At 36.4% G+C, this 17,869-nt stretch overlaps 2 protein-coding genes across 3 annotated transcripts; one reads left to right on the top strand and one right to left on the bottom strand.

Annotated features, from left to right (window-relative positions):
* Positions 1-2,326: 2,326 nt before the first annotated feature.
* On the bottom strand, positions 2,327-6,542 carry LOC147856845 (SNARE-like superfamily protein). 2 transcript variants are annotated; one of them, XM_087328880.1, is made up of 6 exons: positions 6,393-6,542; positions 5,561-5,674; positions 5,294-5,373; positions 4,569-4,693; positions 4,412-4,485; positions 2,327-2,624 (listed from the first exon to the last, which is right to left on the bottom strand). In XM_087328880.1, exons 1-5 carry the CDS (start codon positions 6,443-6,445, stop codon positions 4,414-4,416), a joined length of 444 nt encoding a protein of 147 aa, XP_087185006.1. In that variant the 5' UTR covers positions 6,446-6,542; the 3' UTR covers positions 2,327-2,624; positions 4,412-4,413. The 2 variants fall into 2 exon arrangements, with proteins under 2 accessions (XP_087185006.1, XP_087185008.1); XM_087328882.1 differs by lacking the exon at positions 2,327-2,624 and adding an exon at positions 3,755-4,109.
* A 5,032-nt stretch (positions 6,543-11,574) lies between these two features.
* On the top strand, positions 11,575-17,115 carry LOC147856844 (thioredoxin reductase NTRC-like). Its single transcript, XM_087328491.1, has 10 exons — positions 11,575-11,993; positions 14,055-14,268; positions 14,355-14,460; positions 14,541-14,806; positions 14,926-15,205; positions 15,597-15,704; positions 15,827-15,913; positions 16,026-16,130; positions 16,487-16,617; positions 16,775-17,115. Exons 1-10 carry the CDS (start codon positions 11,693-11,695, stop codon positions 16,833-16,835), a joined length of 1,659 nt encoding a protein of 552 aa, XP_087184617.1. The 5' UTR covers positions 11,575-11,692; the 3' UTR covers positions 16,836-17,115.
* Positions 17,116-17,869: the final 754 nt, after the last annotated feature.

Genomic DNA, 17,869 nt, shown 5'->3' with positions numbered 1-17,869 from the left:
ATTTCAATTTTTTTAAATGGTTCGGTTTTAAACAGTTTGAGTTCGACACTGTCGAATCGTTGCCGATTGTTACCCTTAGACATGTTCCACCTCCTGGGTATATTGCACTATTGACAAGAATCCTCTATGACTTTGACCACATTCAAGCCTATTTTGCAAGTTTTTTTCAATCTAGTCCACTCCCTACACACATTCCTCTCTCTTAGTCATAATGTATAGTGTCGATTGCAACATTTATCAACAATATTCTTGACTATCATGAGTCTCATATGCATTCCACATATGTTGAGTGAAAATGTTCCACTTTCAGCCCTAGAGCTCAAGTTTGATCTTCAAGGACGATCATAAAATATGTCTATCTATCTACTAGCATTTGTTTGGCATGATGCATCCTAGAAATGGCATGCATCGTCCACTGCATTGTGTGTTTTTATGCATGTGTGCGCGAGGTGGGCACATGTGTGTCCAATGCCACATTCATACACACTTTGTGCATGTGGTGTACTATAGATTTTATTATCATCCTCACATATCAAATATGACTCGCGAGATCAAAAGTGAAGCATTTTCACACATGTATGCGCAAAGTCAAAGAAAAACTCTTGATGGATGGTAACTTTATTAGCAAACATTGTTCAACTCTAATGTAGTTGAAAGTGGAATATGGTAAATAAGTGTAATACTTAAAACACACGAACTCATCAAAAGTAAAAATGTTGAGTGAACGAAACTCCTTGCTTGTGCCCTTACACCCAAACTCACAACAAAGAGAATGTGAGGTAAATCATAAGGAAGCAATTGTTTTGATGCCAACAGAAAAGTGTGGGTTTTAGCATGTATGGGAGAGAAATATTTGTCTATGTGTGTGCTATCATGTAGTGTTGTCACCTTTCATAACTGAAAATGGAGCACATGGGTGCATAATACGGAATTGAAGCCCATTGTAGGCGTAGGCTAGGGTGGTCGACTTGAGGCTCCATGGACAAATGCCAAGACTCCACTTCTAATATCAAATGTTGTGGTTATGTTTTCTTAAATATTAGTTAGGAAGTATGAGTTTCATTTCCCTTTTGTCATTGAATCTTTTAGTCTTAAGAGTTTGGTCCAATCTCCACAGGTGTTGTGTGGTTCCTTTGTATGAAAATTAGGAGTTTCAAGACTTCTTTTTGCTTGCCCCTTTGAAACATTTAAGCTCCATCGGTTTCCATGTAATGTGGTTATTTCTTCATGAAATTTGGGTATTCTTTAGTTTCATTGTTTTTTAACTTGATTTATCAATCTCCGCAAAGGGCAACGCTATATATTGCATTGACTAACGTATATGTGTTGTGAACTTCTAATTTCAATGCCTTTGAATATCGTCATTATGATTTAAAAGATGTGTTTCCATTGTTTGGGTCTTAGAGATGCCTTTTTCATGCCTCAACAGTCATTTTGTACCAAGAAAATGATATGGTTTTAACCATTAAAGATAGAATACTCTATATACCTTCCATATTAGAAGTTTTTTATTTAAACTTCATCCTTAGTATGTGATGAACCTTACATGTTGCGATCTTGATTTATTGAATGTATCAAACCTTCAAATCAAAATGTAAATAGTAAGGTTATTGATTTGCTCCCTCTCTCCAACAACTTCTATCATTGATTCATTTTTCTTTGATTTAGGTCTACTCTTTCTAGTGGACCTACCTCTATCATCTCTTATGTGCTTGTCTCCGTAGAATTTGCAGTTCCCCCTCTTCCCATGTTCTATCTTATTACTACTTCACTAGCAATGATTACAAAAATTAAGCACTCTCAATTATTTACATTCCTCTAATTGCGACATATATTACTAATTATGAGAGAAAGCCTCTCCTTCCTCACTCTCATTATGATTAAAGAATGTTTTCAATCTTCAACAAATTCCACACCCATAGAACATAGAACATTTATGATCATCACATGCACTTGTTTGAAAGACTTCAATGGCAATAATATTGTGCAAAGGCTATAATGACCATTAACAAATCAAGAGGGAAACCAAGGGGTTACCAATGAAGAAAAAAGACAATGTCTTGAAGCATTAATCAAACTACACACAGAAACAAAGGTTGCATGCAATTGTTGCATTGCATGTGAACAAGTGTATGCTCCATTGAAACTAGCACCACATAGGATGTACAAAGGTGATTTTGTTGAGTGGTTGTTGAGTACCGTGTTTTGAAATATGTATGAAGGCTAGTGAAACACTGTATTCTCTACATAATGTTCAGCACAACCTACTTCGAATGTCAAAATAGTTCATATTTGAGAACATTTACATTATGTTATAGACAGATGGTTAGAAAAATAAATAGCAAACTTTTATTAAAAAATGTCCCATCAAAGTATATCGTCAATGAATCAACCGACATAAATGTTATCATTTTAAAACTTCCCAAACATTTCTATGTGTACAATTATGTGGTCAACGAAATATGGCCGATCGAAAGACCTAATCACATGGAGTTCTTAAATATCTTAACTTTGTTCCATTCTCCTACCAGAGAGTTGTTTTGATCCGATACCCTTTCATGTTTACAGCTGGAGTTGGATTATCAGCCTAGATCACCCTTAAGCCATGACATAACTCCAACTTGCTGTTACAAGGGCACAACTTACTCTTTGATCAAATACTACAGTAAAGTGACATAATTGAAGCACAATCACTTAAAACTAGTTTGCTAAATAATTTACATAATTCAATGGATAAATAAAACATAATCATCTCAGACATTCTAGAAATGTAACAAAACTTTTACCATTCATTATATCAAAAGTTGTATCATTAACTCTAATAAGAAGCTTCTAGTCTATTGAGCATGAAGTTAAAAGAAATCCTTTTCCCTAAAAAAAGGCTTGAATTTTTTTGCTTGGTATGACCATCTCAAGCATATCATCCTTGTCATTTCTCCATGTGACATACAACTATGCATTCAAATGAGATTTCTAGCACTATAGCATGGTGTCAGTGACGAGGTGGAAAACATTGCCTGAGGTAGGGAAACAAGGTTAATCCATTGTCAAGACTGTTGGGGTTAATGGTGCTCCACTGAGATACACAACCTTGCAATGGGCATTCACTCACGAAAGTGCTACAATAAAGCCTTTATGAGTCTATTGAGTATTTTCTGCATGTGGTAGAAACCGGGCAGAAGATTAACAATGATGAGCCAACCCACCATTAGAGCTAGCAATTGGCAATGGTTCGGTTCAAGAGTGTCAAACTCAAACTGTTTAAAAAAAATTTAAACTTCAACCAAACCAAACCGATTCGTTACAAAAAATTCAAGCTCAAACCAAATGGTTATAGAGACTTTCAAACCTTTAAACCGTTAAAACCAAGGTTTCACGATTCGGCTTTGGTTTTCAAGTTAGGTCAAAATTCAAATTTTCACGTTTTAATTTTTTTTTTTAATAATTTTTATTATTACAAATTTAAATTTTTCAAAATTTAAAGATTTTTCTTAAATATCAAAACTAGGCTTAAAATGTTCAAAAACATATTTAAAAAAATTATCAAGTGTAAATCCTAAACCATCAAACCGTTTAAACCGAAAATCATTAAATCAATAAAGGCTCGAACCAAACCTTTAAACCCCCAAATCAAACCATTTACTAAAACGTGAAGCTGAACTGAACCATTTAAACCATTAAGCCATGGTTTTACGGTTTGGTTCAGTTCAAACTGAGCCGTTGCCGATTACTAACTAGAGCTATAGCCCAAAGAGAAGTAAAACAGCACAAAGATATGAAGGTGAAGTTTGAGCACAATTCTTGTTCCATTACAATCTTACAAGGTGTTACCAAACCACACTGTACACCATTGCCCTATTTCACATGCCATGTGATTATGTATTCAGATGAGATTTATAACACCATAGGATGGTGACAAGGAGGTGGACGAGTCAATTGTCCAAGGTAGGGAAACATGGTTGACACCTCAGCTGTATTTATAATTTATTTGCATCACAAAGAGTCAACATAGTTCATGGTATTGTATGTTTAGTTTCAGAACTATTCTCATAGGATCCTGATTTTGAATAGGAAGTTCACGACGTCCTTGATTTTTAGGATCCTGCTTTCTGATGGGAAGTTAGCAATTAATACTGTATTAGCAGGGAAAATGACCAGTCTAAATGCCATGTACATTGAGAAATAAAGACATACAAAAGCTTCTTGTTCAAACATATTTATTTTAACAGATTACACACAAAAAAGACATCAGAGAGATGGGATTACTACTCTAATGATGAAGTAGCTTTCCATATCATTGAATACGAGCTCCATTAAGCGTAAGCAAACAAATTACTACAATTGCAATACAAACTTGGACAGATGTAAGGAACATTCTACCAAGTGTGTTGTATGTTTTCTCTAGCCATACCTTTATGCATCAACAAGAGGTTTGAGCCGACTCATTCTCTTGATGCGATCCTTATCAGTCTGCTCCAAAGTACCCTGTTAAAAGTTAATAGTTCCAACCTTTAAAATAGGAACCTTAAAAAGAGACCATGCAATTTAGATTTTGGATATAAAATTACCTGAAGAATAATTTCATCAACACACAAGCATACTCTCCCATATTTATCAAGAAAAGCACGTTCAGTGGGAGCTTTCTTACAGATATCCTTTACAGATGATGTGATTGCAACCAGCACCTCAGCCACTGTATGGAAGCACAAAGTAAATAAGCAGCATAATAGTTTTACTTTTCTTCAGTGGGGCAGTTCTTTAGGTATTTGTAAATTATGTCCTCATAAATTGCTTTTGAACTAGACAAGTTAACACCCTTGAACATAAGGTGAAGTTTGCACAAGAATGGCATCTTCAATATTAGCGGAATCCCAAGTAAAGGATTTCCAACTTACTCACTAATAGTAGGTCAAAGATGGCAAGAACCAAAGTTTTAATACTATCAACATTTCTTTATCCTCAAATTACTTGAAGCTTGGGAAGCATAGACGATAGCAACAATAAACCTCCCAGATCACACTCTATTTGATGTTGCTATGTATGCCGTAATATGATAATATATGCATTCAATTCCAATTTTGTTACTTAGCTATGGTCCTTACATAGTCTCCATCGTCGAACTCATTACACACTACTGTGAAATAGAGAGTGCACAGCAAGTTGCCCTCAGTGTGAAAGGAAACAACAAAAATTAGAAATGTTTGCTATTGCAGTATAAGATAAAATGTAACTTTTCCAAAATAATACAAAATGTTGTTTTTTTCTGTTTGATGAACCAAATCACAATACTTACAGGCAAGCTCGTCATATTCATCTTTCCCGACTACGAAAATAGAAATGTCTCCAATAGCAGTATAAACTACAAAGACAGACCTACAAAAACACTTGATTATATAAGAAATAGCTACAATACTTCATGTCGAACTCCAATTACATCAGCAAGAAGTTATAATTTTACAATTATGTAGATTCAACAAATGAAGAAAATTTTACTTTAAAATCCAAGGTAAACAAAGAACTAGGATGTACTTGGAAGATTATAACATTTTGTTTTACTCACTTATGAGATGCAACAAAGAGTTCCTCATTGTGAGCACCACTGAGGTTATCTGTTCCGAGTTTTACTAGAAAAGATCGCCAATGTAAACGTTCCTCAGCCGGTACACCATAGAACCTGAATGCCATGAATATAAGTGTGAGTATTACCAACCAAATAAATAACTCTGCATTCAGCATTAACAATCGCAGCCAAATAGCATAAATGAAAAGACTTCAATCATTGATACAACAATCAATTGGTTTGATTTCTTGCTTGTTAAAGACCCTCTTCTTATCATGAGCAAATCTAGATCTAAATCTTTGATATTTCATAATTGAAACCAACAGTGCCTCTTCAATGCAATAAATAGACAATAAATACATCTCTCTTTCATTCTATTTTGATAGTTTCCGAGTAGCTGTGGGTGACATCATCTGTGCAATGAGAATTACATCTCTTCCTTTGGCAGCTTTCCCTCGTATAGAATCCCTATTTGATCCATCTGGGTACAATGAGACATATTTATGGACTCTGTGAATGATGAATATACAGGTAAGCGTTCTCCTACGTTTATGTGGAAAGAATACAGAGATGTATGGAAGAGTGGCGATATATCAGAGAATGAAGGAATAGGTGCACGTTAAAATAGATCTTATGGCATCTACCACGATTGATAGATATGAACAGAAAGGAAAAAATATGATATTAAAAAGCCACGTAAAACAAAGCAAAAAATATATATAGTTTTGGTGTTCGGATCGAGTTACCATGGAAGCTTGCGTATGAAAATGGATACTTAAGCGTGCAAGAAACGAAAACAAACAGATGAGAGAGGGAAGAATGGAATCCATACCTTTCAAGAAGAATGTTTCCTGCTGTGTTTGTGAAGAGCGAACACATCAACATGGTTCCAGAAGAAGAAGAAGACGAAGCAGAAGAAGAAGCAGAAGCTCGGGAAGGGGGAGAAAAACAGAATCACAGAAGAAAACTTCTGCGAATCGATGGACGGGTCGATGGGCGGAGGAGCAGGGGCAGAGCCTCAGAGGCAGAGACAGAGTTTATCGAATTTACAAAGCTAGCCCTCAGAGTTTCATCAAATTACAAAATCTGCCCCTTCCCAACATAACGAGAGAGAGAGAGAGAGAGAGAGATTTTATCATTGTCTTCTTCAGAGATGAACAATATAACACCCCCCTGGAAGTTCGTCTATTTACCATAATGCCCCTGGAAGTTCCCAATTTATCAAACTACCCCTATATGTTCAAAAAATTACACTTTATAAAGTAATTATACACTCAGATCTACAAAGCCCTATTTACCAGAATACCCTTCAAACACAAATTTCTTTACTTAAGCGATTCTTTGGGTCCTTTGTACCTAACAGTGTAGTCTTTCTTTTCCTTCTTCTTCATTGGGTTGATCAATCCTCTTCATCATCAAGATCCATAGAAGGTCAGTACTCTCTCTCTCTCTCTCTCTCTCTCTCTCTCTCTCTCTCTCTCTCTCTCTCTCTCTCATCGAGATCCATAGAATGTCAATACTCTCTCTCTCTATGTGTGTGTGTGTGTGTGTGTGTGTGTGTGTATGTGTGTGTATATGTATGTATATATATGTGTGTGTGTATGTGTGTGTATATGTATGTATATATATGTATGTATATATATGTGTGTGTGTGTGTGTGTATATGTGGTCATTTCTCTATGTTTAGGTTTTTGCTCTTTCTTCTTTTATTATTCAATCCCCGTTTCCTTCTAATTTCTCTTTTCAACGTATGCATAGGTATTCACATCAGTGAGTGTGAACACATGTCTTGCAATGGGGAAAATCTACAAGCCCATCACATGTGTAGATAAGTCCAATATTGTAACTCCCTTTGATAGCTTACGAGTTGTTGGATGGTTCCCCGCAACCCATGTGATTCCCATCTTATCCTTCTTCCTACACAACAAATATCATCGAGGCCCAATGGGGTGTTTGTCTTGGCTATATGGCAATTCAACTTGCACAATTCGGTCATTATAGTGTTTTTCGCACACGTTTATCAATATGACTATGTGTTTTCATTGTGATATCTATACCTATCTCTCTCTCTATATAGAGACAGACAGACAGACAACAAAGTAGAATTGGGCAAGTTTAGTTAGAGATGGTGACCGTGGTAGCGACCATTGTAAGGTCATTAGTACCACATGTCCAATAATATGTTGAGTATGCAAAATTGATAAAAAGAAAAGGGTAAATTAGTGTACCCATAATTATTAGTCTCTGATCCCCTTTGACATCAAGACGTTCGATGCTTTGTGAAATGAGTGTACAACGTTGACTAATCACACTAAAGTCGTTTTTTTATCGTGATTGCCTATACACACCTTGAAAGGGGGAGTTGAACCAAGACGGATGGATTTTTGGTTTCGGGAACAATTTCAAAAAGGACGATGCTTCCCTTGTGAGCATTTAGGTGTATGGAAAACCAAAAAAACACGTTTGTTTTAGGAAGAACAAATTTCTTTTACTTTGTGCTCGATAAAGAAAAAACATAATCCTATAGTTATTAAATGATAAAAGTTTTGCTAGATTTTGATGGTGTCCATACAATCGTGTTTTATTTAACCATTAGATTATGTAAATTATTTGGCAATTGAGTTTTTAGTTATTTTTGTAATCATGTGACTTTATTGTGTACAAAACTACACAAAGTTTGTAGTATTTTAGTGAAGAGTATGTTATGCCCATAGTACGTAATATACTCGAATGCATTGGCAAACATTCTTTTTCATACGAATGCAAACGAATGGGTATGTTGTCAAAATATTTTTATGTTTTTCTTTTACACTTTCTTACCTTAAAATTTTTTTTACCTTATAATAAATAATGAATACTAAAGTATGGTATCTACCATACTTTGAGGGTGTTTACCATACTCTAATGGTTAAAACATTCTCGAATGCGGGATGACCGTATGGTACGTATGATTCGTACTATGTCGTGGCCTATGGGTGATTTAGGTAAACATGAAATGGTATCATCTCAAAATGACCCTTTGGTGGGAAGATGGGACAAAGTTAAGATATTTAAAAACTCCACGTGATGAAGTCTCTTAGTCAAACATGTTTTGTAGTATGCTTTTAGTGCTTTGAGACATTTTCTTTAATCATCTTCATTGGTAGCAGTATGGTTTCTCACATGATTCATCGAGCATGATTACAACAACAATTGCTCATTATTGTTGCCACCACCATCTTTCAAATGAAATGTATACGATGATCATAGATGTTCTAGGCCACACAACTAATACATTATTCAACTCAATGACTTAACAATCCAATCTTTTGGAATATGGTCGGGTAGAAAATAGTTAACACTCAAATCTAGAAATTGAACCATGACCACGTTGTTGAGATGTGCAAGGACGCATAGATAACAACATTAAATGTCACCATTACAAATTGTATATTAGTATATCCCTTATCAAATTGATCTCTAGGTGTCAATATTTCCATCATTAGTCGTGCTTGTAATAAGATTTCTACAATAAGATTCAAATATCTAGATCGAGAGAAGCAAATTATATACACAATATACTTCAAAGAATTTAAAGGCATGATGAGTTATTGAATACTAGAGACACATAATAGCATTTTCTATTGGTTTCATTACAGAGATGTGCGGAATAGATTGAAGATATTTTCTAATCATAACGAACAGGGGGGGGGGAGAGGAGAGTCAAGACATTCTCTCATAATTAGTAATATAAGTTGTCACTAGAAGAAGGTGAAATGTCAATGATGGCTAACATTTTGTTTTCATGGGTTACGAGGTATTAATAAGATAGAGAAGAGGAAGAGGAAGAAAAATGAATTCTATGGAAAAGGAGAGAAAAACAAACACATAACAAATGATAGAGTTAGGTCCATTGAGAATTACTAGAGCCAAAAGAAGAAGAAGAATGAATCAACAATCGAAGTTGTTAGAGAGCTCAGAGAGGGAACAAATTAATAACTTTACCATTTACATTTTAGTTTAAAGGTTTTATACACTCCAATAAACCACACAAGGTTCATTACATACCAAGGATGAAGTGAAAAATCAAAATGCCTCTAAAATGGAAGGTATATATAGTATATTCCATTTAGTTGTTAAGATAACAATATTTTCTTAATACAAAATAAGTTTTGAGGCATGACAAAGGAATCTCTAAGGCCAAGACAATGGGAGCACATATTTTAAAGCACAATGTTGATATTTAAATTCGACAGAACTAGCAATTATTGATACATATACCACATTGGGTCAGTGGAGCATAGAAGTGGCCTTCATGAAGGCTGCAAAATTGAGTTAAAAAGGAAAATGAAACTAAAACTTCCCAAAATTGTGTGAAGGAATAAATAACACTACATGAGAATCAATGTATATGTTAAAAGTTTTCAAAGATAGAAGAAAAACGAGAATTGAAATTCATAGTTTTCATACGAGAAAGAACCATACAAAATGAGTGGATTTTGGAACTTTTTCTTTTCTTTTTTCCAAAAAAGATGTGGATTTGGAACTTTAGTATGTAGATATTTAAAGATTCAATAATAGAAGGAAAACGAATCACGAAATTCCTATTATTTATCTTATGAAAATATAACCACACTAGATAGTTGTAATGGAGTCTTCTTGTTTATTAGTCAAATGCTAGTAAAACTAGAAACGAAACAAAAGTTGAAAATAAGAAATCCTTTAGTTTAAGAAAATTAATTGTAGCATGTGATGATGAGGGTGATTTGTTGCATTATATGGGTAGGGGTCATAAGATTTAGAAGAGTAAAGGAAAACAAAACTAGAAACTCCCAAACCGTAAGTTAACCCTAGGTTATGCCTTAAGCAAGCTTCAACATGGTATTATGCACCCATGTGCTTCATTTTCATTAATGAAAAGTGATTATGGTATACAATGGGAGACCAATGGGGAGTCACACATACACACGTATCTCATTGTGTGTGTATGTGTGGCATTGGACACACATGCACCCACCCCATGCATGCGCACACCAAACACACACAAGCATTGGATGATAAAAACACTTTCTAGGATGCCAATATGAATGCCGAAAGATGGATAGATTTTATGACAGTTCTCGAAGATGAAACACGAGCTTTAGGAGTAAACGTGACAACATGTTGACACAATGTATGTGGATTTCTTTCGAGACTCTCAATATTGAAGCATTTTCCTAACGAATGTTGCGATCGAGAGTGCACACAAAGAGGAACATGGAGAAGGAGTGGACTGGATGGAGATGATGGGGCAGGTAGAATCGAATGTGGTCAAAGGCAACCGAGGAAAGCACGACGTGCTATCTTACTCAAATACTCAAACTTGTCGATGGAGAAACACGCGTGGTTGAGGAGTCGCCTCACTCATTGCTCCCCTGCGAGCTACAAATGGCATGGAAGGGGGGCGGACAAAAGGAAGTGATGGACGGACAAAGAAGTGGTGCAATATCTATAGAGTGGAGCGTGAGGGGCAGGGTAATGAACGAATAGAACAAACAAATGAAGGAATTAACGAACGGATGAACAAAGAAACAAGCAAATGAATGAATGAAGGAACAAACAAATGAACAAATGAATGAATGAACGAACGAACAAACGAACGAATGAACGAATGAACAAACAAACGAATGAATGAACGAACAAACAAACAAATGAATGAACGAACAAGCAAATGAATGAATGAACGAACGAACGATAGAAGGAAGGAAGGAAGGAATGGGGTATCGGTGTTTTGAGGAATGGTGGTATCTAGAGGGTTCTTTTAGCTCGCTCGATCGCGCAATCGGTAAGGCCAAAGTTTGAAGTGTAATAAAAAGAGTGGCCTCCAGAGCCACACAAAAAAGAAAAGAAAAGCAAAGAAAGAAAGAATAAAAATTCTGGTCTCAAAAGGAACAGAACAAAACAAAAAAGACATACATGAGACTACTACTCTCCTCATACACACAAACAGATGATGTGTGTGGGTAGTGGGACTTGTCATCGCTAGGCAGTCAGTCCTACACAGAGAAGAAGAAGAAGAAGAAGAAGAAGAAGAAGAAGAAGAAGAAGAAGAAGAGGCAGGGGAGGTGAATTGAAGTGGAGTGGCACGACAGAGAGTGACCCACCTCGCAGATTATGGCGATTTCTGCCACTTCTGCTTGTTGGGCTCTCTCTCACCCTTTCGATCCTTCCCCCTCTTCTTTGTGCACTTATGAACTCCTCAGCAATGCTCGTGGACCTTCTTCTATCACTTGCTCCTCCAGATTCTGCAGTGGCACCAACAGCAGTGGTAGGAGCAGCCAACACCATTTCCTCTTCTCTTCTTCCTCTTCTTGGTTCGTCTCGAGACGGCGGAGACGATCCTTCTTCCCTCGAGCTTCATTCACTGTTGTCGCTGCCAATGTCGTGGTCGTCGAAAACCCAACTCCTGCTTCAGGTTAGAATTCTCATTCTGAAAATTTGAAATTTGTTTAAATTATTACCAAGTTTAATGCATATCGACTGGATATATCTATCTATCTATCTATCTATCTATCTATCTATATCTATCTATCTATATCTATATCTATATCTATATCTATATCTATATATATATGGCCACTGGTAAAAGGTCATATTTTATTATTCAAGCCCCATAATTGGTCCAGGTTATCTTTTCTCTCGAAACATTAGGAATTCTACCGAGTGTTTGAAGCTTTTTGGTTGCGTAAAAGTAGTAGATAGTCTGGCCTTTGATCAAGAAGTACAAATGTGCTGATCTTTTTTCGTTGATCACCTGCCCTTGGTTATCAAAACCATATCAGATCTTGTTTGTAATGAATAACCACCCATACATAGTGCATTGATCTTTTTTAAAATAACCCTACATGATTGGTCCTATTTAAATTCTTGTTTCGAATGAACAAAAACTACCCACATGTGGTATGCCATGATCTCATGGTTCTTGTAATACTATGATATGTGGTTCCTGTGTGTCCTGTAGGTGAGGAGTTTTACATGTTATGAGCATATATGTGATGATGCATTTAGGAGTCAAATCAAGTCGAGAAGAGAACCAAACCAATCAGCATATGGCAGTCATATGGTCACTTATGGTCTGGATCTCTATGCTCTGGATACAGACATAGTCCATACACTGTGAATGGATCTGCCATCTCGCGTGGTGGCAATGTTATGGATAGCTATTGGTGCCCTATCTCCCCATGGATCACGCTATGAATCCCTTGCATGACTGGACACTGTTTTTGAGTTTGTTAATATCTCACTGGGTAATGCTAGAGAATAACCGAGTACCAATGTAGGGGAATGCAATGGCCCATGTGGTACCTGGAAGGAGATGAAAAAATCTAATGTTTTCTAAGCAAGTGCTTATGCCTAGTGATTGGGCAAATCTCGAATCAGGCTATGTGTTTTTTCTTGATCTGTTGCAATACCTAGCAGACGTTGATAAACTCTAGGCATATATGCTTGATGGTATTTGATTGTCTGTTAGCGTAATATCTGATTCCCTTGCATTTACCCGTTTTCTATTTATATAATTCTTTAAAATGATGAGAAACATCGTTTTTTTGGGTATTATCTTAGAAATTCTTTTAATAATAGCTGCAGCCAAAGTTTTTAATTTTCTAATTAGCAAAGCCTGTTATTCACATGATGACAAAGATAATAGAGGTGCCAGCAGAAAGAGAGGAGACAAAAAAGCAGAAAACAAGAAAGAACCTCGTAATAAGCAAGGAGAAATGTACAAGGCTATAGTTAGCTGACAACAGGTGGGGAGGGGAATGCAAAAGCAGGATGGATAGGGAAAGCTAAAGAGAAAATTAACAAGACAAGCTAAATCAGAAAATGAGCAAAGAAATCTCTTAAATGATATCAGGGTAGATTTTCAATACCTACAAAGAAAAGGAGAGCCTGATGTTGGCCAGCTGAAGTAGGTTTCCATAGACTGCCTAATGTGCTGTATCTTCTCCTTCACGACTTTGTAAACATAAGATCATCTGCATATACAATAATAACAAACAGAGATAAACCAGCAAGAAACCCAAGTGATGTGCATAGGCATCTAAAATTTGGTGACTTTTGGTGATTGTTGAAGACTGCATAAGGATGTTTAGAATTTTAATGCAGAGGATGATGCCCTGACCTCTCATGTTTAAGTTTCCTTTCATCTTCTCAAAGTGGGGAGCAATGGCCTTTTCATATGTTGGGAATATTTTATCCATAAGGTGTAAAAATCCAGCCACATTGAGGAACCTTGTGACCTGCATGTTTTTTTCACTTTTGTATCAGGATTTGCACTCTTGCTCAGTGCATGTCTAACTGAATTTGTAACTTGTTAAATAATGATCAATTTAGTTGCAGCAAAGGTTGTTTGCAAATAAATCTTTTGAATAGTCCCTTGTCACCACATCTTTCTCTTTACATACTCATGTGAAAACATCTTCAAAAGGTTTTGGCACTAGGTGGTCTTATGCGTATTATTGTCTTTGCTTTTCAGTGCCAAAATTAGGGGTTGAGAATCTTGTCATCATAGGATCGGGCCCTGCAGGATACACAGCTGCAATCTATGCAGCTCGGGCGAACCTTAAACCTGTTGTCTTTGAAGGCTATCAAGTTGGTGGTGTCCGGGGTGGCCAATTGATGACCACAACTGAAGTGGAGAATTTCCCGGGGTTTCCTGATGGTATAGCAGGTCCTGACTTGATGGACAGGTTAGTTCTTTTGTAGCTTTATTTCAAATTTTTACCAGAAACTTAAAAAGAATCATGATCAATATTGAAAATGTTTTGAACGATAGGATGAGAAAACAAGCGGAGAGATGGGGTGCTCAGCTTCGAACTGAAGATGTGGAATTTGTCGATGTTACAAATAGACCGTTTACTGTAAGAAGCACTGATAGTGAGGTAAGTTGTACAAGTTGAACTTCATCAATGCACGTATGTGTTTCGAATTTTTAACTTGGGCAGTTGATTGTTAATATCAGGTGAAGTGCCATAGCCTGATTGTGGCAACTGGTGCAACTGCAAAGCGGTTAGGATTGCCACGGGAACATGAGTTTTGGAGTAGAGGAATTAGCGCATGTGCTATATGTGATGGTGCATCTCCGCTCTTCAAAGGGCAAGTGCTTGCTGTTGTGGGTGGTGGTGATACAGCGACCGAGGAAGCCCTTTATTTAACTAAATATGCATCTCATGTACATTTGCTAGTTCGCAAGGATCAAATGCGTGCATCAAAAGCTATGCAAGATAGGTAACCAGGAGACTCTTGATTTTGTTAGGAGAATACCCAAAATTGTTGAAATATTATTATTTGTGGGGAGGGTCTGTTGCCTTATAGAGTTATTCATACATTTATTTGTTCTCATGCAGGGTATTGGATAACCCAAATGTAACTGTTCATTTTAACACACAGGTAGCTGATGTTGTCAGCAATGAAAAAGGTCAGATGACTGGTGTCATTCTGACTGATACCATATCCAAGGAGGAAAGAACCTTGGACCTGAAAGGCCTTTTCTACGGAATTGGACACAAACCCAACAGTCAGCTTATTCAAGGACAAGTTGATCTAGATCGTGCTGGTTATGTGCTTGTGCGGGATGGTGGAGCAGAGACATCTGTAGAGGGCGTTTTTGCTGCTGGGGACCTTCAGGTATGTGAGTAATATATATATATATATTTTCTTTTTTTTGCCAGGATGAATAATAGTCTCTAGTTTTTCTTTATAAGAATGTTGGTCACTCAATGTAGATTGCACTGATATCAAGATGCTGAAGTCATGCATGAATGAATGTGTCTGTCTGTATGGAAAGACTGAAAAAATTGTATGTGAACTCAGAGGATTGAGTCATGGTAAATATATAGGAATATTGATGGTGATTTTTGCTTTAAAATCCATATTTATTTAGCTCCATAAATTTTTTAAAAGCTATTCAATTAGTTGAGAGCTCGCCCATCATTCATTGTCATATAGGTCTCAAGAAGCTCATAGCTCTAATTTTATTTGCACATTGTTATGTCAATGACTATTTTTCAATCTGTAGGATTCAGAATGGAGACAGGCTGTGACAGCAGCTGGATCAGGTTGTATGGCTGCGTTGTCGGCTGAGCGCTACCTTGCAAAAAACAACCTTATTGTGGAATATCACCAGGTAAGAAGATAAGTAATTGAATCAAAGAAAAAAAAGATTTGTCAGGGCTCACTTTTTTGTTTTTGTTTGCCTGTATGTAAAGTCCTTGGCTCAATGTTTTTTTTGCCTCTTCTTGTTTTAAGCCTAAGGCAGAGGTTGTAAAGAAGGAACTCACCCCTCAAGATCTATCAATGGGCTTTGACATAACCTTGACAAAGCACAAAGGACAAGTAAGTGTTTAGTTATCCATGAAAAATGTGAATTTATCCTCAGATACCTATTCCACTATCTAGGTATATTTGGTTTAATCCCTTTGTTTTGCTTGGTTTTTTATGGTTGTAGTATGCTCTTCGGAAGCTTTATCATGAAAGCCCTCGTTTGATAATTGTGTTGTATACATCGCCAACATGTGGGCCATGCCGAACGCTGAAACCTATGCTTGCCAAGGTGAGGAGTAACATAACACTTAAAAACTTAAAAAACATCGTTTCCCAATCATAGAAATCATCTTCTTAGGCGACATTTCTTGTATACTAGTCATTATTATCACAATATTATGATTTGTCACTGTAATAACTCATCATATGAATCACATTGTTTATCAGCTTCATCTTGTTAGCTCTCAGTCGATCTCTCAGTAGAGATTATATCAGCTTTATCTCTACTTGTGGATTTTTTCTTGTTGAACTTTGTCTCTTTCTCTCTGTGATTCAAGTGCTCTCCATGAAGCCTTGTCATGGAGATAGGACATATCAAAGTTTTGAACGTAATGTTTTCTTATTTATAACAAAACTAACTGGCAGGTTATAGACGAATATGAAACGGATTTGCACTTTGTCGAGATAGACATTGAAGAAGACCCTGAGATAGCTGAAGCTGCAGGCATAATGGGCACACCTTGTGTCCAATTTTTCAAGATGAAAGAACAGATCAAGTAAGTTATGTTGATTTACTTTTAACCCTTATGTGGTGAGAAACCATGAAGAGTGCAGTTGTGAATTCCCTTTTTTTATTTTTATACTTGTCAACCACTATTTTCAAGTGTTCAAACAGTTCAAAACATTTATTTTTGAAAATTGATTTTGGGCTAGGTCGATATCTGGAGTGAAGATGAAGAAGGAATATCGTGAAATCATTGAATCCCACAAGTGATTCTCTATTTTTTTTCTTGCCTTTCTATTAAATTGTTCTCATAAAAGAAGCCCTGGTGTATGAGCTGCTTCATAACATCCACTTTGCTTTGAGTTGCAAAATTTGAGACTTAGTAGGGGTTTTTTCAGCATATCCCTTTGACTCCCAAGGATTTACTCATCATCAATAACCAGTTTGTAAACCTCAGAAAGGCAATCTATCTCTTTATTTATAAAGACATATATATATATATGTACTACATTAATCATTGGGAAATTTGAATCCACAAATTTATAAGGCATTCATTCAGGCACCTCTTATGCTCTCATTTTTCCCACTATTGGAGCTTATCATTGTCTATAGGATTGTGGACTTTCACAATGATGTGTTAGCACAGTCTTCTGAATGGGTTTTCGTTCGAGTTTCCAATTTATTGCTTTGTAGCATTACTTGCATGGGTAATGTGCTGGTCTAGAAGTAGCGATGTAGGAAAGTAAGTACTGCGTTTTGGATAAAGATTGTGCATAATCTGAGGTTCTCTGGATAATGTGAAAGGTAATACGCAACGAGCATTGATTGGATTTTCATGCCATTTTGGGCAAAGGACTATTTTATAGCCAGATTTTTGACAAAGTGGAGTGGTTTTACTCTACATTGAAGTATTTATTTAAGCAGATACTTAGAATTGAACCTTGATAAAAAATTGGGGTAATTACTTATATGTACATTTTTCATGTACAACCAACCTTGAGGTAGGCAAACACAAGAGTGTATACACATTAGGGTTTTTTGTGGTGTGCGAGAACATGCCATAATCTACCCTTTCATGGGGAAAATGTGTCTTAATCATCTCCCAAGCCACTAATACATAGGTTAACTACTAAGACAAACTCTACTCTACTATACGACCTAAGCACCATTCACAAGGATCAGATCACCATTAAATCATAAAGAGACTTTGCCACGTTTCCATGTGCTCAATAGAAAAAAGGCAAAGTGAAAGAAATTACCAACATGATCAAGCTTTCATTAGTGTGCCTACTACTAAGTAAAAC

The sequence above is a fragment of the Azolla caroliniana genome, unplaced genomic scaffold (genome assembly GCF_043228905.1).
Source record: "Azolla caroliniana isolate FFs.n. ecotype wild unplaced genomic scaffold, voAzoCaro1.0.p SCAF_12, whole genome shotgun sequence".
Lineage (NCBI taxonomy): Eukaryota > Viridiplantae > Streptophyta > Polypodiopsida > Salviniales > Salviniaceae > Azolla > Azolla caroliniana.
The sequence above is the reverse complement of the archived record's forward strand: the minus strand, read 5'-3'. Positions and strand labels throughout refer to the sequence as shown.